The sequence below is a fragment of the Bombina bombina genome, chromosome 3 (genome assembly GCF_027579735.1).
Source record: "Bombina bombina isolate aBomBom1 chromosome 3, aBomBom1.pri, whole genome shotgun sequence".
Classification (NCBI taxonomy): domain Eukaryota; kingdom Metazoa; phylum Chordata; class Amphibia; order Anura; family Bombinatoridae; genus Bombina; species Bombina bombina.
Genome location: NC_069501.1, coordinates 900,369,095 through 900,389,604, shown reverse-complemented (window position 1 = coordinate 900,389,604; position 20,510 = coordinate 900,369,095). Strand labels below are relative to the sequence as shown.

At 36.6% G+C, this 20,510-nt stretch overlaps 1 protein-coding gene across 1 annotated transcript in view; it reads right to left on the bottom strand.

Moving 5' to 3' along the window:
* The window catches only part of KLF12 (KLF transcription factor 12), a 451,426-nt gene that overhangs the window by 218,053 nt on the left and 212,863 nt on the right, over window positions 1-20,510 (bottom strand). The window contains exon 2 of the mRNA XM_053707926.1: window positions 11,167-11,254. Coding sequence (XP_053563901.1) covers window positions 11,167-11,232 — 66 coding nt within the window. The 5' untranslated portion in view covers window positions 11,233-11,254. The remainder of the gene's footprint in view (window positions 1-11,166; window positions 11,255-20,510) is intronic.

Genomic DNA, 20,510 nt, shown 5'->3' with positions numbered 1-20,510 from the left:
GCCCCATTGCTGAATCAATTGTGCAAACACCTCCGGATGGAGTTCCCACTCCCCCGGATGAAAAGTCTGACGCTTCCCACTTCTCCACTCCTGGGATATAGATTGCTGATAGATGGCAAGAGTGAGTCTCTGCCCATTGAATTAATTTGGTAACCTCTATCATCGTTAGCGAACTCTTTGTTCTCCCCTGATGATTAAAATATGCTACAGTCGTGATATTGTCCGACTGGAATCTTATGAATCTGGCCGACGCCAGCTGAGGCCACGCCTGAAGCGTGTTGAATATCACTCTCAGTTCTAGAATATTTATCGGGAGGAGAGCCTCCTCCTGAGTCCACAATCCCTGTGCTTTCAGGCTGGCGTCCGTCGTCACTATGACCCACACTGGCCTGCGGAAACACATTCCCTTGGACAGATGATCCTATGATAACCACCAAAGAAGAGAGTCTCTGGTCTCTTGATCCAGATTTATTTGAGGAGATAAATCTGCATAATCCCCATTCCACTGCTTGAGCATGCAAAGTTGCAGAGGTCTGAGATGCAAGCGAGCAAACGGAACTATGTCCATTGCCGCTACCATTAAACCGATTACCTCCATACACTGAGCCACTGATGGCTGAGGAATGGAATGAAGAGCTCGGCAGATGGATAAAATCTTTGATTTCCTGTCCACCAAATCTAACAGAGTTCCCAGGAATGGAACTCTTGTGAGAGGGATAAGTGAACTCTTTTTTACGTTCACCTTCCACCCGTGAGATCTTAGAAAAGCCAACACGATGTCCGTGTGAGACTTGGCTAGTTGGTAAGTTGACGCCTGGATTAAGATATCGTCCAGATAAGGCACCGCTGCTATGCCCCGTGGCCTTAGGACCGCCAGAAGGGACCCTAGCACCTTTGTGAAAATTCCGGGAGCCGTGGCCAACCCGAAGGGAAGAGCCACAAACTGGTAATGCTTGTCCAGAAAGGTGAACCTGAGGAACTGGTGATGATCTTTGTGTATAGGAATGTGTAGATACGCATCCTTTAAGTCCACGGTGGTCATATATTGACCCTCCTCGATTATTGGCAAAATAGTCCGAATGGTCTCCATCTTGAAGGATGGGACTCTGAGGAATTTGTTTAGGATCTTGAGATCCAAAATTGGTCTGAAAGTTCCCTCTTTTTTGGGAACCACAAACAGAATAGAGTAGAACCCTTGCCCCTGTTCTGTTTCCGGAACTGGGCAGATCACTCCCATGGAATATAGGTCTTCTACACAGCGTAAGAACGCCTCTCTTTTTGTCTGGTTTACAGACAATTGAGAAAGATGGAATCTCCCCCTTGGGGGAGAATCTTTGAAATCTAGAATATACCCCTGGGTTACTATTTCTAAAGGCCAGGAGTCCTGAACGTCTCTTGCCCAAGCCTGAGCGAATAGAGAAAGTCTGCCCTCTTCTAGATCCAGTCCCGGATCGGGGGCTACCCCTTCATGCTGTCTTGGTGGCAGCAGCGTGCTTCTTGGCCTGTTTACCCTTGTTCCAAGTCTGGTTAGGTCTCCAGACTGACTTGGATTGAGCAAGATTCCCCTCCTGCTTCGCGGCAGGGGAAGAGGAAGAAGGACCACCTTTGAAGTTTCAAAAGGAACGAAAATTATTTTGTTGGGTCCTCATCTTATTTGTCTTATCCTGAGGAAGGGCATGGCCTTTCCCTCCAGTGATGTCTGAAATGATCTCTTTCAGTTCAGGCCCGAATAGGGTCTTAACCTTGAAAGGGATGGCTAACAGCTTAGCTTTTGATGACACATCAGCAGACCAGGACTTAAGCCATAACGCTCTGCGCGCTAAAATGGCAAAACCTGAATTCTTCGCCGCTAATTTAGCCAATTGAAAAGCGGCATCTGTGATGAAAGAATTAGCTAGCTTGAGAGCTCTAATTCTATCCAGAATATCTTCTAATGGAGTCTCAACCTGAAGAGCCTCTTCCAGAGCCTCGAACCAAAAGGACGCTGCAGTAGTTACAGGAACAATGCACGCTATAGTTTGGAAAAGAAAACCTTGATGAACAAATATTTTCTTCAGGAGACCCTCTAATTTTTTATCCATAGGATCTTTGAAAGCACAACTGTCCTCAATAGGTATAGTTGTGCGCTTAGCCAGGGTAGAAATAGCTCCCTCCACCTTAGGGATCGTCTGCCACGAGTCCCGCACGGCGTCTGATATGGGAAACATTTTCTTAAAAGTAGGAGGGGGAGCGAACGGAATACCTGGTCTATCCCACTCTATAGTAACAATTTCCGAAATCCTCTTAGGGACCGGAAAAACATTAGTGTAGGCAGGAACCATATATGTAATTGGCCCCATAAGCAAGCTAAGTAATGTCCCTCTTTTAGCTCTAGGATTACTGCTTACCCTTACCCTCCTGGGTATAATGTCAGCCTTTCTGAAATACACAGTCTCTCCAGAAAAAATATGACTGAACATACTTCATTGCTGCAAAGCATGAAACCGTTCCTCACACTGAAGTTTCCTGTACTCCTCAGCTTCTGTGGGAACAGCAAATGGACCTTAGTTACAAATGCTAAGATCATCATCCTCCAGACAGCAGTCTTCATCCATCTGCTGCCTGAGAGTAAATAGTACACACCGGTACCATTTAAAAATTAAAAACTCTTGATTGAAGAATTAAAAACTAATATTTTATCACCTCTTTCACTTTACCCTTCCTAGTACTTAGAGTAGGCAAATAGAATTACTGGGGGTGGAGCTAAGGGAGGAGCTATATAGATAGCTTTGCTCTTTGCCACTTCCTGTAGGGAAGGATAATATCCCACAAGTAAAGGATGAATCTGTGGACTCGTCTTACCTATATAGAAGAAATGGATAATAAGAGTAAATTATAAAGTTGCTTAAAATCCCATGCTCTATCTGAATCATGAAAGAAAAAATGTGTGTTTAGTGTCCCTTTAAGTCTGACCTCTGCAACGTACCTGAGTGCAAACCGCAGAGCGCAAACAACTTACATCTAGCGGATTTAACGCTCTAACACAAGCACAAAATTGTGCTCAACTTGTAATCTAGCCTTTATCTCAAGGCCTGTATGTGGACTGATCCCTTTTAACAGTGTGTAGTGATGCTAATAGGTGGTCTGGAATTAACCAATTGTGCTCCAAAACTATTGAGATGTGTGTGTATGTCTCTGAAAGAGACAGTAAAGTCAAAATTAAACTTAGACAGATTGTGCGGTTTTAAACAAATTTCCATTTTGCTTTGTTTCTTGGAATCCTTTATTATAGTAAATCTACATAGCCTCGTAGGAGTACAGGAGCATGTATGTGTCTTTATTAACCACTTGACGCACTTAGGATGTTCCATGCTGTCCTAAAAGCACTGGGCTTTAACGCTGTTAGGAAGGCATGGAACGCCCTAACTTTTTGGCGTCCTGCTCCCTCCTGCTTTTTCAAAGAGTAAAATCTGACTGGTGGACATGACTAGCATCGTAAGCAGTCCCCATGATCCGATCCGCGTCTTGAAGTCACATGATCACATCGACAACCATTTGAATTTCTTTTTACCCTTTTGTTTACGTTCCAAACTTTATTCTAAACTTTTGCACTTAACCCCATCCTGAAGGGGTTAAGCTATAACAGCAGTGTTTTGCAACATTGTTATAAACACTGCTGTTATAGTTTACTTAAGACAGGTGCACGCTCCTGAGCTCCTATTAAAACTATGTAAATGTACTTTTCAACAAAGGATATCAAGAGAACAAAAACATTTGAAAATAAAAGTAAATTGGAAAGTGGTTGAAAACAGTATGCTCTGTCTGAATCATGAAAGTTTAATTTTGACTTTACTGTCCCTTTAAGGGATTTCTACAAGGACACTACCAGTATAGTGGGCATATGTGTTTGCTGGGCTATTAATTTCACTTGTGTATTAGTGTAAAATGCGTATTATTACTTTTGCAGCTTTAATCGAGCAATTAACAAACTTCTTTGAGTGCTCAGTAATAATTTGAAAAGTATTGTCCTGGGTTTATCAAGTCCTTTTAGCTGTGGAATTTGATAGATAAAATAAGGCCTTATAAATGTGTCATTGATCAAGAATTCAGATTGTGATTAACCAAACATGACATGTTAAGAATAGGACAAATTCTCACCAAGCCAATAATTAAATTAAAAAAAAGTTTTCAGATAAACAATAAAAAGGCTGAACATAAAATAATATACATAAATTACAAAGGAGTAGATCACACTCTTTGAAAAACGTATCTAATTATATTTTTGTGGGAACTTTTGTATAAAAATAAATTTAATAAGCTTTTCTAAAGGATTGTGTTTAACTCCACAGATAGAATAAAATAAAGACAGACAGACATACAGATAGATAGATAGATAGATAGATAGATAGATAGATAGATAGATAGATAGATAGATTAGATATTAAATATTTTTATGTTTAATTTAGTAACACTTCTTCAATATTTTTTTATACACCACAATGTGGATAATATCTGTGAGATTATTGTGCCTCAGAATTTTGCAATGTTTTATAAACATACTGCATTCAATTTTTGTTCATGTTTTTATAACTCATCTGATCGACAATATGAACAACACCTTCCAACTATTATTTTATGCTTAGCCCGTACATTTAAAGGGATTGTAAACACCAAAAATGTTATTGTTTATAAAGATTTCTGCATAACCAACACTGTTATAGAAATATATTTTTTACCTCTGTAATTACCTTGTATCTACGCTTCTGCTAACTGCCTCCCTATTTAAGATCTTTTGACAGACTTGCATTACAGGCAATTAGTGCTGACTCTTGAATAACTTCAAGTGCATGAGCACAATGTTATCTATATGAAACACATGAACTAACGCCATCTAGCTGTGAAAAACTGTCAAATGCATTTAGATAAGAGGCAGTCTTCAAGGGTGTAGAAATTAGATATGAGCCTATCTAGGTTTAGCTTTCAACTAAGAATAACAAGAGAACAAAGTAAATTCGAAAATTGTGTGAAATTACAAGTTTAATTTGGACTTTACTATCCCTTTAATTTGTATTCTCATTTGGTTCATGCTGGAAAAGACTATCATAAGAGATTCTCTGTAGCCAACGTTATATGTTTTTATTCTACTGTCTATTTTAATGAAAACAAACAACAAATCATGTGCAATCATTTCTGCAGACAGTTAATAACCCTTGTCATACTAACAAACACAGCCAACTAAGGGCTAGATTACAAGTGGTGCACTAACTGTTGTGCACGAGGTATATACTCTTTTTGCACTCTGCAGAATGAGCGCTCGTATTACAATTTGAACGTAAACGCAATCGTGAGAGCAAAATCACATTTTATGCACATCGAGTTAGCACGACTGCAAACCTTGCGTAGAGGGATGTACGTTAAAAAAAGTTGCACTAAACACAATAGGTCAGATTACAAGTGGAGCACAAAATATCACTTTCGCTAAATCGATATTTGCGCTCCACTTTATAATACTAGTGCACTCAAATGTGCGGTGGTATTACAATTTAGGCGCAATGTGAAAGAGACCTTGCAATCTCATTGCATTGAAGCATTGCGCTCACGAGAGCGTGTTTCCATAGGCTCCAGTGAGAACCGTGTTCTCATGCTGTCAGACACCGCATGAGAACTAGCGCAGCGATGGGCAGCAAATGTAAATATATTTGTATATGAATATTTACATATATATTTATATGTTAATTTGTGTATATACACAAATGAACACATACGAATATAGGTATCTAAGTATTTACATATATATTTACAGGGAACATACAGTTCCCATAGACCGCTATGTAAAGGCAGTGCCGGATTTTTTTCTAACATCCCACAGCCAACAACTTTAGCCCCCCAAAAACTGCATAGTTTTTAAAATTTTAAAGGAAACTAACACTAAATTTTGGGGGCTATTGGGGGACATTTAGAAAATGAACCTCTGGCTACTTTTCAGAGCGCTAATCGCTAACCCAAGCTTGTGGTAGCAATAACCAGCCACTTAGCTGGTTATTTATCATGAGAACGCAAACAGGCAAATTTTCCCGTTTGCAGGCGCACAATAAATAACGCTCTACTTGTAATATAGCACAATATGAGTATATTGAAAATTAGAGTTACACTCATATAAACACTATCTGACAAAAAAAAATATTCATATACATATTAAAATCTTAAGTTAGAGGGCAGCAGATTTAGGAGAAATGTGAGGAATCATTTTGTTAAATAAAGAAAGGGTGGTGGATTCATGCAATAAACTTCTAATAGAGGTGGTAAACACAGGGACTGTAAAATAATTCAAAAATGCCCGGGACATGCATAAGGCTATTATAAGAAAACGGTACCATGTAGTATGGGTAGACTTAATGGGCCTTTTGTTTCTTATCTACCATTGAATTTTATGAGGCCAATTTATCATCGGTCCGTCCGAAATTTCCGACAGACATCAATGAATGCAGACAGCATATGCTGTCTGCATTTATCATTGCACAAGCAGTTCTTGCAGATTCCCCCAATCGGCCGCTAGCAAGGGGTGTCAACCAGCCGATTGATGTCTGCAGCCTCAGAGCAGGCAGACAAATTATGGAGCAGCGGTCTTAAGAACGCTGCTTCATAACTACTGTTGCCGGCAAACCCGAAGGCTCGCGCGGAAACAGGGGTAGTCTGTTTTTTTCTTGCAAACTAAAAGGTGGCGAGAGTGTGTCAAAATACGCAATACACTTATTTCCCTATTAGACATAAATACATGCATATGAAAATAAAGGCGATTGTAAGAAACTATAATTCTGAAAGCAGAAATTTGTTTTGCATTGGCTGCCGCCTTGCTCAATGCTATCTTTGCTTTCTCCAGCAAAGTTTCACTTTCCAATGAGCTCCATTAGTTTCTCAGGGCGGCATCTCATAGGGACAGCCCCTAAGAGTGTCACATCTGATCCAGCAAAGTTTTCTTCTCAGGCATAATACCATATGAGTGATTTAAAGCTAAGCTAGTCTGACATTAGTGGTGAAGAATTTTTAGACCCTGCATTAGAATAAAGGCTACAAGTTGTGCTGAAATGTAATGGATTTTTAAAACTATTTTATGTGGCATAAATAAAAGTTATGTTTATATTTCCTGAGTGCCTGACAAAATTACTTTCATACTGAGGAGTGAGCCTATATTGAACTGTAAATAATTCAATTATTCCAAGCTTCACTCAGCAGCATTCAGGAACCTGCCATGTGCTGATGAAGCCTAATAAGGCTGAAACAACTATCCGCGTGTGATTTCCTTAGCTGCACTCTTTAATCTCTGCTATGCTTAAAGGCTACCCATAGAAGCATTGCACTAGCATGATGGAATCTATGTTTAAAAATGGATACTTGAAATAAAAGAAAGTGTGGTATTGATTAGCTAATTTGCATATCCTTTCCCAGATTCCTCTGCTTCTGTACATAAACTGGTAGTTCTGGTTTTCTGTGGGGGATGTATAGATGGGCTATGCAATACCCTATTGAGTATTTTCTAACTCATAGTGGATGAGTTTTTTCCTCTATCTTTTTTCTTCTATAATTTTATAAGAGACTATTCCCCCCCCCCCCCAAAAAAAAAAAATTAAATTGGAAATTTGAATAGGCTAAATAATGGTTAATTTATTGTGGTTTAAATAAGAGAGGCCTTGCCACCACTAGAATAAGGATGGGTCATTGTGACCATTTGTTCGCTTTAAATGAAAGTCCAGTCTATGCTGGTTTCTTTGAAATAAATGTTAATGTCCTCTCTATCAAAAAATAGGCTAGATTACAAGTGGAGCGCTAATTTAACTAGCGCCCATAAATGGGCAAATTTGTTCGTTTACAGGCGCGCAATAAATACCCAGCCTTCCAAGTGGTTGGTAATTGCTCCAAAAATTAACCAGAGATCAGATCTCTGGTTAATTTTATAAATATGCCCCAATTGCACCCCAAAAGAAAGTGTAGTGTTGGTTTTATCAAATAAAAATATTAGCATTTTTATTTTTTATTAAAATAACTGCAAATAGCAGTTATGAGGGGTTAAAGTTGGCGGGTGTGGAGTGTTAGAAAAAACAAAACAGCACTGAAAAGTGCCTTTACATTGTGGTCTATGGGGACTGTGGTATTCCTATAAATATATATGTATTTGCTTATATACATATATATTTATGTGTTAATATGTGTATATATACATATTAACACAAAACTATATATGTATATATTCATATGCATATATATTTAAATCTGCTGCCCATTGCTGTGTGACTTACCCCCTTTGCTGCACTAGGTTCTCACGGCATGAGAACGAGGCTCTCATTGGAGCCTATGGAAGCGCGCTCCTCGCATTCGCATTTCAGGCCACTTCAAATACAAGCGCTGGTATTATGAGTTGAGTGGAAATATCGGGCTTGCGAAAGCAGAATTTTGCACTCCACACATAATCTGGTCCATAATATTATAAAATCAGGGTTTTCACTTTTAAAATAAACTGTTATAGCATAACTGCTATCCACTTCATTGCATACATCGGTATATGTCTGGAATATGTCCGTAAATATCACAAATCTCTGTCATTAAAAATGGGGAATATTTATCTTACAACCAACTTGTAACCTTGCATGTGTTGTAAAGCAAACAATAAAATAATAATAAAAAAGTAAATTTAAAGGGACACTAAACACCTGATAAAAATCATTAAAAAGTATGTTTTATTATGAATTAAAATCAAGTAATCACTACTGTCTAGTTTATTTGTTCACCTTACCCCTAAGTGTTGAAAAAAATCGATTTGAAGATGAATGCTAATCAGGTGCATTATTCTCCCATGTAAGGTGCCATGTTAGAACGCACGTTACACTGGGTCACAGCAGTCATGTGACTTGTGCAGATGAAAAACACAGCAGCAGCAGCACTCAATGTTATGCAGACAGAGTTTGTCCTGCAGTTTATGTTATAAATCTGTTACAGGAAAAAAAGATTTTATTATTATATTTTTCTATGCAAACAAAGCTTACTTTTTCAAACGTTACCACTGAATTGAATTCCTAATGTGTGTGACTGTGCATAGCACTCGGCAGGGTTATAAATGTAAATCATTCTCTTCTCTGAGTCTGACAAGCTCCGGTCTGGAGAGGGAGGGGCCGAGGGGGAAGAGAGAGCAGAGAGACTCCGTGAAGAAAATAGACTAAATAACTCATGCTGGAAATACTTTTTAATGGATATTTGTTCTATGCAATATTTTATTTTCATACATCTGCATTACATATATTACTGTATATATGTGATGTAGATGTATGAAAATAAAATATTGCATAGAACAAATCTCCAGTAAAAAGTATTTCCAGCATGAGTTATTTAGTCTATTTTCTTCACGGAGTCTCTCTGCTCTCTCTCTCCCCTCGGCCCCTCCCTCTCCAGACCGGAGCTTGTCAGACTCAGAGAAGAGAATCATTTACATTTATAACCCTGCCGAGTGCTATGTACAGTCACACACATTAGGAATTCAGTGGTAACGTTTGAAAAAGTAAGCTTTGTTTGCATACAAAAATATAATAATAAAATCTTTTTTTCCTGTAACAGATTTATAACATAAACTGCAGGACAAGCTCTGTCTGCATAACATTGAGTGCTGCTGCTGCTGTGTTTTTTTATATGCACACATTATAGGTACTCTAGGGAGATATGAAGTGTGTGTCATGTGACTACTGTGCTGTTAAAATATGGCGGCATACATAGCTGCATCAAGCCCTAGATATGTATAGTAATAGAAACAATTTTCTTGAAATGTTTTGTGTAAGCTGAAGTTACAGCATAAAGAGCTGTACTCAGTTTTTTATTATTACACAGTAGAAGTTAGTTTTAATTATTTTTAGCAGTCAAGTGTTTAATGTCCCTTTAAGATACCTACATACACAGTAGATTTGATAATAATGGTAAACTGTGTAAAAGTGAGACTGTATTAAAAAAGTTTTGTCATCCTTATGAAGCACATAAAGTAAAAACAAATTCACCAATATACATTGCACACTCCCTACTAATGCTCAAAGGCTTATAGGTACTTTTTATGCTCAATAAACATTAACAGGAAGTACCTATCAGCAGTGAGCATTGATAACAAGTGACTATCAATCACTCCCCGTTAACAGGAAGTACCTATCAGCCAATGAGCATTAGCAGGAAATGCCTATTAGCCCCTCATCATTATCAGGAAGTACCTATCAGCCAATGAGCATTCATAGGAAGTTGCTATATATCAATCACAATTAACAGGAATTACCTATAAGCCAATGAGCATTAGTAGGAAGTACCTATCAACCACTCACCATTTACAGGAAGTACCTATCATCCAATGAGCATTAGTAAGAAGTAGACATCAGCTATGTGGAATAAAGAAAGCATGTTCAAGCTGTCATTTAACAGGATTTAGCTCTGTGAGACTCACAGCACTTAACTTGGTTGACACATCCAAATTGTAGTAAATCAGATGACAATATTAATATTATTCTTTAAGCTTTAGTAATAAACCAAGTTTGGCTGTCATCCTAAACAAATATAGGCTATATGTATGATATAGTTAGCAACTGATTGTCCAGAAGAGTTTGCAAGTGTACAGAACTACCAGAAGAAGATATATGCTAGAATTGTGGGGAAGCTCAATGTTGAGACGTTGTGTTCTAAAGAATCAAAACATTAACAAGATATACAGCTGCATATAAAGTGCGGTACTAATTCTGAAGAGCAGAAGCACTTTTTGGTGCCCACATATAATAATCTCAGTAAATCAAATTTGAAAGTTTTATTAAAAACAGCAAGAGACTGAGGTACAGTTCAGCATTCAGATACATAGGATACAAACTGTTAGTGAGTTTTTTTGTATCAGTTGTCCCTAAAAACAAGTGCATTTATATTGTCTGATATATATCTTTTGCACTACTCATCTTTATAGAAAAGCTAGTTCTTCCTTACGTTCTGTACACCTCACTGGTAATTGAATTGTAGCATTTAAAATTAATCAAATTAAACAGAATTCAATATACTTTTTGTATATAAAACAGCAAGGCCTTTATTTTACAGGCAAGTAATAATTTCTTACACTGTTATAATCTTGGCCAATGAGAGCGCAGAAGACAATTAATGTGAAACTGACTAGAAGATTCTGCTTACCCCTTGTTCAGATTCCAACAGCTCTGTTTTGACTCTTACTGCCGGCATCCCGTCCAGCATTAACATTCTGCTTTCAGAGGTGTCTGTTCTAGAAAAAAATAAAGAAAATGTAAGATAAATTAGCTCACCAGAATAAAAGGAAGAGATGGGGGCTGCATAAAAGAATAAATACCAGAACGTAACTTAAAATCACACCCCTATTGTTTCATAAGCCTCATTAATCAATAGTTGTATAATTTTCTGTCCAAATATGTACTTAAAGACCAGTTACAGTACTTTTATATGAATAGGGAACTAAGGTGTGAGAAGTATTGGCAAGGTCTTATGGAAAAATTATGTCAAGCAAAACCCTGTAATATGGCTGAGCCTCCGTCTGAAATTGATGTCAGTTCCTGTAAAATATGTTTCCAGACTTACTTAGTTTTGCTTTCCTTTCTTCAAGTTGTATAGTACTCTTGCCATAATCTAATGGGGTTAGATTTGTTATATTTATTTAAGGCTAAGCTGAATATAGCTTTTTGTCCATTTTATTATATAACTGCATATTTTATTTAAAATATTGCCTTGAATACTGAAATAATCACTAAATCTATAAAGAGGTATAATATCTACTGTTATATAAAAATGTGTAAATTTACTCATTTACAATATATACTAATTATATATATATATATATATATATATATATATATATATATATATATATATACAGTATAACACTCAAAAAATAACTGTATACTTACAATGCAATTAGAAAATGTATTCAGTAGAACTCTAAATTCCTATAAAGTGTTACTACATTAGAAATAAAAAGATATCTATAGCTCTAAAACATTGAAAACTCATATTAAAGTTATTTTTCCCCAATAAGAATTCAAGTCTGTGGGAGCATACAAATAAATTCTTACTATTTTTAGTACTTTAATTTTAATTTGAAAACTTGTTAAGGTTTAACTGTTTATTTAAAACTGCCAAGGACACCAGTAAATGATTACAGGCCGCTTCCATATCAGTTATTACATAAAAATTTATCAAGCCTCCTGCAATGAAATAGATTTTCATTAGAACAGTTTATAGTAACATCAAAGTAATTTTTCTTACTCTCATTTGGTATTTGGAAATTCACTAAATATTTTGTTTCTTTAAAAAACAAGTGCTCTTCTGCTAAATATTTATATATGTATGTCGATATTTATATATGTATGTCACTTTTTATACAGTATGTATGTCCCAGTAAAACAAATTTGGTAATTGTCTTTATCTGTGAGTGGGTGATCTCAGTTATGAATGATGAGTTTCATTATATATATATATATATATATATATATATATATATATATATATATATATATATATATATATATATATATATATATATATATATATATATACATATACACACTATGAAAAATTAATTGCAAAGGATTCTAAATCTAACCCTTAAAGATTCTTTAAGTATATAAATAGCAAAAAATCTAAGAAAGACAATATAGGTACATTAAAATGCGGGGAGGGTAGCATGATTAACAGTGACAGGGAGAAGGTACTAAAACTAGTTTTTTTCTTCATTATACACAAGAGAGGAACCATTCGATGATACTTTGGAACAAAATAGAACATGTCAGCCCATACCATTAATTGGGTTATGTATAGAGGATATCAGGAACAAATTGAATAATATTAAGGTAAATAAAACTCCAGGCCCAGATGGAATACACCCAAGGGTGTTGAGGGAATTTAGCACTGTTATAGACAAACCTCTACTCTTAATTTAATGGGGAAGATATTTGAAGGGATTATAAGGGATTATATTGATGATCATATTCGTGTAAACAAGATTATGAGTTCTAATCAGCATGGTTTTATGAGAAATAGATCATTTCAAACTAATCTAATTAGATTCTATGAGGAAGTAAGTAAAAATATAGATAAAGGGGAATCAGTTGATGTTATATACTTAGATTTTGCAAAGGCGTTTGATACAGTGCCACATGAGAGATTAATGCACAAAATTAAGGTACTGGGAATAGCTGAAAATGTTAGTTTGTGGATAAATAACTGGATAAAAGATAGGGAGCAACGAGTAGTAGTAAATGGATCATACTCAGATTGGACAAAGATAATCAGTAGAGTACCCCAGGGATCAGTGCTGGGCCCTATTCTTTTTAATATTTTTATAAATGACTTGGAGCTAGGCTTAAATAGCGACATCTACATTTTTGCAGATGATACTAAGTTAAGTAAGGTAATTAGGTCAGAGCAGGATGTACTTTCGTTACAAAGAGACCTGCAACAATTAGAAGTATGGGCAGGTAAATGGAAAATGAGATTTAATACGGGAAAATGCAAAATTCTACATTTTGGAAGTAAAAATAAGCAGGCAACGTATTATTTAAATGGGACAATCACAGGAGGAAAGGGATTTGGGAGTAGTAATAGATAACAAGCTAAAGATGGGTGCACAATGCAGGGCAGCAGCTTCAAAGGCTAATAAGATACTAGCATGTATTAAAAGAGGCATTGACTCAAGGGAGGAAAGCATAATTCTGTCACTATATAAAGCCCTGGTAAGATCTCACCTTGAGTATGGAGTGCAGTTCTGGGGACCGATCGCAAAAAAAGATATTGCAGAACTAGAAAAAGTTCAGAGAAGGGCCACAAAGCTAATAAGGGGATTGGAGAATATAACCTATGAGGAGAGGCTAGCCAAACTGGGTCTGTTTTCTTTAGAAAAAAGGCGCTTAAAAGGTGACATGATTACTTTATATAAATATATTCAAGGCCCATATACAGAGATTGCAAAATCGCTGTTTATTCCAAGAAAATTGTTTGTGACCAGAGGTCACAATTTAAGGTTGGAGGAAAGGAGATTTAATCTCTTGCAACAGAAACGTTTTTTCACTGTTAGAGCAATAACATTTTTGAACTCATTACCAAAGGAGGTAGTGAATGCCAATACCCTAGATACATTTAAAAATTATTTGGATACATTTCTGTCTATAAACAAAATTCATGGATATGATTGCTAGTATTAAATGGGTCACCTTTTAGTGGGATAATTTAATCTTAACTGGAGCTTTTTTTTTTCAACCTCATCTACTATGTTACTATGTTACTATTATTTGAAAAATAAATATATGTTGTGCTTTAACTGTCTCTATGTGATTATTTTGCCTTGCACAAGTGGCAATATTTGTTAAAGAATGTGGATGGAACCCCCCCCCCCCCCATTATTGTGCATTTACTTTTTCCTGTGCAATTAGGTGTTCTTGTGCAGCCAATCACCCCATACAAATGAGTTTGAGGTGATTTAACTCTGCCACCTCTCAGTTAGTGGAGAGGTTAGGAAGCAGTTGTCTTAAAACAGTTGCTTCTTAACCATCTGTGTGAAGGCTTGCACGAGTGAGCTTGCACCCACAGCTACCTCCACAGTATCATAACTTGAGGCCATATAGAGCAGGAGTAAGAAACCTTGGTACACCAGATGTTTTGGAACTACATTTTCCATGATACTCAGCCAGCCTAAAGTGTGCTTGAGCATCATGGGAATTGTAGTTCCAAAACATCTGGGGTGCTAAGGTTGCTGACCCCTGCCATCGAGTATGTGATTTACAGAAATAGGGGGACATAAAAATGTATTGGGAGTGCTTGATCCCAAGGCCTTAGGTTTGGGTAATATTGTTTTATATAATTATTCATTAAAGGGATATGAAACCACTACATTTCTTTTTGTGATTTACACAAAGCATAACATTTTTAAAAAGTTTCCAGTTCACTTCTATAATTAAATTTTCTTCATTCCCTTGACATTCTTTGTTGAAAACTCTAGGTAGGTGTCTGGAGCACTACGTGGCAGGAAATAGTGCTGCCATCTAGTGCTCTTGCAAATGAATAACTTTCTTGCAAAACTGCTGCCATATAGTAGCAGCGATATTTCCACATCTGCAACTAGCAGTCCAGAGCACTACTGGTACCAAGTAGTATTTCTACTGTGTGTTTAACGTCTTTGCAGGGGTTATACACACAGTAATCTAGGGACAATTGTCTTAAAATTACATGCTCTTAACAGACTAGATCATGTAATATTTTTACTATAATGGGTAAAGGCCCTTTAATAGATCAACACTGTTTTATGTAAAAGTCATTATTCCCAAAGTGCTGTTCATTTTAAGTTTGTAATCGATCTCATGTTTGTGTAATAATAATAATAATAATAATAATAATAATAATAAAACAAATATCAGGTATTTTTTCAAGCAAAATGATTAAACTTTTAATATATGAAACAGAAAATTTTTATTTTACAAGAAAACTAAATCAGATACGTTCCAAGCTTTAAAATTTTTTTAAAAAAATTGGATACATTATTCGTCAAGTACCATAGCAATAAATGGTTTCTCACACACATAGGATAAAAAATAAAATAAATATTAGTTTAATTTAGGTCCAATATTTACCTTGTAGCTAATTAAAGAAAATTGAGAAAATATAGAAAATCCCACTAAAACTGTGCAGCATAAAAATACTGTATGTTTTTTTAAGAATGAATACAAATTGGAAAAACCTCATCACATATGTTTTGTAACCTATAGTATATATATTGTTTCTCTTCTCCTTTGCAGCTATATATATGATAAATGAGCAGTGCATTGTGCTAAATGAATTGGTGCAGCAGTGACATCATCTCACTACAGCATGTACTGGCCTTCAAAGAATAGAAAGAAAAAAAATAGCCACCCACAGATCCTCAGACATGGCTTTCAAGGGAGGAAAGAATATTAAAATAATAAAACAGAAGAATATTTCTAAGATTTAAAAAGTAATGCCATTGCATTCCTTTGTGCTAGTCATATAAACATCAGACCAGGAACAAAAACACAGCAGTTCCCGTGTATATTTGTGCAAGTACCATGTTGTTATGTTTTAACCCCTTACCTTAATTTATATGCCACCTCAAAAGTACAGTGGCAAGAAAAATGTTCATCTAAATTACAGTAATCATTAAATACAATCTATTTTAACTCATAACACACAAATTATTGTATTAGTCTTGTACATTTTGAATATATCATTACATTTTCAGAGAATAGGTTGGAAAAAGTATGTGAAACCCTAGGCTAATGACTTCAACAAAAGCTAATTTGATTTGGAAATTGTTAAATCTGGTATCCAATTAATGAAACGAGATTGGAGGTATGATTTAGAGCTACTTTGACTTATAAAAAGCACTCAAACGTTTTGAGTCCGCTATTCACAAAATGCATCTGTTAATTGAACCATGTCTTGCAAAAAAGAGCTCTAAAAGACATGCGGTCAAGAATTGTTGCATTGCATAAAGCTGGAAAGGGAAATTCATATGTCCACTCTAAAAATGGAGACTATTTAGTACCGTGGCTACTCTCCTGCCAAGAGAACTCAAAGGGCACATCGTACAATTCTCTTAACAAGGTAAAAAAGAACCCTAGAAAGACACCTAAAAAATTGAAGAATTTATTGAAACTGGTTATCATCTATGTTCATGAGTCATCAAAGAGGTCCACAGCACCAAATATCTTGAAAAGTTCTTTATGTAAGACAGTAAAAAAGCGACGTCATAACTAAGGGGACACCCCTGAAACGTCACTTTTTTACTGTCTTAAATAAAGAACTTTTCAAGATGGGGGGCGGAGCAAGCAGCCAAGCTGGCAAGTCACATTTCTAAGGAGCTCTACAATGGAATATAATTTTCAATAATTTTCAGTAATTTTATCTAATTCTGGCTCATTTTGAAGAGAAAATATTGGCTCATGAGGATATAGAGATGTGTTTTGACCCTTGAAGAAGTGGTTTAATACCTTTGGAAGTGTGACTTTAACCTCTACTACCTAATTATGCTACAAGGAAAACTGAAGCTTATAGACTACAATAGCTATTGGACATTGGAGCCAACAAGGTGTTCACTTTGCAACTTGTATTAAAGGACAATGTCTACAAAACAGTTAGAAGAGGAGATATCTGAGCAATTGGAGTGCCACTTCTCTGAAATATTAGTACTAGTTTCCAGATGGCTCACACAACCGACTACGCAACTTATAATTCAAGATGGCGACGTACCGCCACTACGCACTATTACACCCATGAAGCCTGACTGCTCGATGGTAGACACTGCGGCTTCGATGAGATATGCAGCCAGCATCGAGATCCGGTATCCACCGGAGTTATACCTGCTTCAGCCGAGACAGCTGCTCAGGCTGGACTATTCTTCAATCACAGCACAATCAGGCTCTGTGGTTGAGAGCCGACACACCACGAGTGCTGCGATGTTGGGGCAGATGCAGGAGAGAAGGGCGGTTGCGGTGAGCATCAAAGAGACCTCCAGTGGCGACCATCTACCTGTGGCTGACTATGAGGAGAGGGGCAGCAAATCTAGATTTGCATCGGTAGCCACAATGAATAAGACCCTGGTAATGTCCATACTTAATAACTTCCGATGGGATGGCAAGCTTGGTAGCGACTTCCTCTCTATGGCCTCTTTCATATATACAGCATTCCACACTGTCCCGGCAGCGGAGAAGGGGGTTATGGAGGGACTATTATTCTCGGAAACTGAGCCAGTGATTCCTAGAGGAATCGGCTAAAGGACCTGTACTATAGCTCCTTACAACCATTATGTTTTGTATGAGCTTACTTATTGCTCTGGAGAACTGTTTTGCTATTCCTTTAAAGTGTTATGTGATAGAACGTTATTCCTGCTTGCTTACAGTTTTATAGTTATGCATTTCTATATTTTTTTTGACTCCTTAGTTTGTTTATCATATATACTAATGCCCCTATTGAGCTACCTTATACCCTTCAGAGAGCCAGATACATTTTGGGGACCAAACTTGCATTATCATCTATGTCCATATGTTTCAGGCCTATCTTAGTTGACAAGCCATATTTCTTAGATTACAGATTTTTTTTTCTCCATGCGATTTTATTGCCACTTTGTCTGAGATTATTATTTATGTAAGGATAGGGGTGGATATTACTCCGCTCTTTATTGGATATAGGACTATTGCTATGGGAGACTTCATATATTTTAACTGAGATTGCTTACTCATGTAGGATGCACCTAACTACATATATTACTAGATAAGGCGTTTTCCTTAATACTATGTTAATGTGCCTTACTCTAATATTAATAACCTCTCACAGGATCTAAATACCCTCTCTGACACAAACTACGCTAACATAGTGTTTATATATATATATATATATATATATATATATATATATATATATATTTATGTGTATTATATCCAACAGGAGGTTCTATTGTTTGTGTTCTGTTTATGTCGTAGCAGATTGATTGTGGATATGACATATTAAGTTGCAGCTTTAGGTGTAAATCAACCACTAAACATGATAACGGGGCTAGCGCAACACAATGTAGTCACTCTCTTTTACTGGTCTATTAGGGTGTACTATGAACGACCAGAATCCTAGCCAGGGGTTGCATTATTTTAACCATAAATAGTATATTAGAAGTCTGCTGTGCATTACTTTTTATATAATGTTACCAACTGGTTGCCTGGGTATAGGGCCCATACCCAGGTGATCAGACCTGGTGCCGATTTAATATTCATACCTGACTAGTTTCCAACAATTTAAATATACTATATGTTGTATACTCCACACTGAGAATTTCTCCCAAAAGCTGTGTAATACATTTGGTGACAAAGTGTAGCTTTTTAGATTTGCCACTAGAGGGAGTACAAGCTTGCTTCCTCCCTGGTTTATATATTCTGTTCAGGATACAGAGGGTGGCAGAATGCGAATACCTATGCACTTAGTACTAACAGACATAAACGCCAAGATAGTAGTTCTATTAGTTATCTGTCTACCCCATACACATAGTTTATAAGGCTATCAGCTCTCATAACATTTCCCAGCCGACTGTATCTCCCCTCACCCTTTCCCGCTCAGCATGTGTGAGCGGGTCATATCCACTTTCCCTTGCCCGTCTGTGTCCAGTGGTGACAATAATCCCTGAGGGGAGATACTATAATAATACTACATAAATCTTTTCTCCAATGGATCCAATGGTGGTGTATCCCTTAGTAATATGATTTTAAACTTATATTCTTGATCTCTCATTACAGCCTTACTCTATAGGTGTTCATGCTTGCTCCTCCCCCCCTCCCCCCCCCTCACCAATGCATCTTCAACAATGGTACTGAGCATCCCTCCCTTCCCCCTATATGTCCTCTCATTATATCACTATTTTTCAGAAACCCCAAGTTTCAAGGCATATAGTTATACCCTTACCCTAATTTTCTATACCTTTAGGCTTACTTTGTAAGCAGAGGAAAATATATCCTATGGAAATTCACTCTGATTTTACATGTCTGTTGGTTTCGTGATCCAATGTTATTACAACATTTACTGCTTCCTGCTGATATTATGACCGACAATTAGTGTTCACTACATACAGAATATCCCCTAATCCAGTGTTTCTGATAATACCATTCCCAAACTCTTATAACTCTATTCTTTTTGGTCCAAGAGTGGCCAATTTATACATTGGGAAATAGTCCATTCTAAATATAAAAAGGAGGTAGTATTCTTATAGGTTAATATTTTCCAACTAGTCACACTTATGCCTAGAGACATTGTATTTATCTTTATCCTATATGGTAATGAAGGTGTAAAGCTGACATTTTTCGCCATTTCTATGTTTAATTTGTAACTAATACTCTACACGTTAATATTTCTGTGCATATTTTGGATTCTATGGATAGTCTGGCAATTGTATAGATCTATGCTTGTGTCCTCAATTGCATTGTAACCTTGCTCATGTTTATGTGTTTCTAACTTCAATAAAAATATATTTAAAAAAAAAAAAAGAACTTTTCAAGATATTTGGTGCTGTGGACCTCTCTGAATACTAGTATTACTCAGGGACTTGGCAGTGTCCCTTGTCTTCACGAGCACCGGTAAGTAGTGCTGTCCCGCTTCTGTTTGTGTATGTTCATGAGTCTACTATACAGAAAACATTGAACAGGCATGGTGTCCATAGCAGGACACCATGAAGAATACCACTGCTTTCCCTAAAAAACATTGCTGCACTCCTGAAGTTTGACAAAGTTTACCTTGACACTCCACAACACTACTAGGAAAATGTTTTTTGAACTGATGAAATTAAGGTTGAGTTGTTTGGGAAGAACACACAGCACTATGTATGGCTTAAAATTCCTCCTGAACGTTGTGCAGGTCTAATCCACAGCTACCAAAAACGCTTGTTTGAGGTTATTGCTGCCAAAGTAGGATCAACTAGCTAATAAATCTTTTTCCCCTAATATTTTTTAAAGCACTGTAAATGT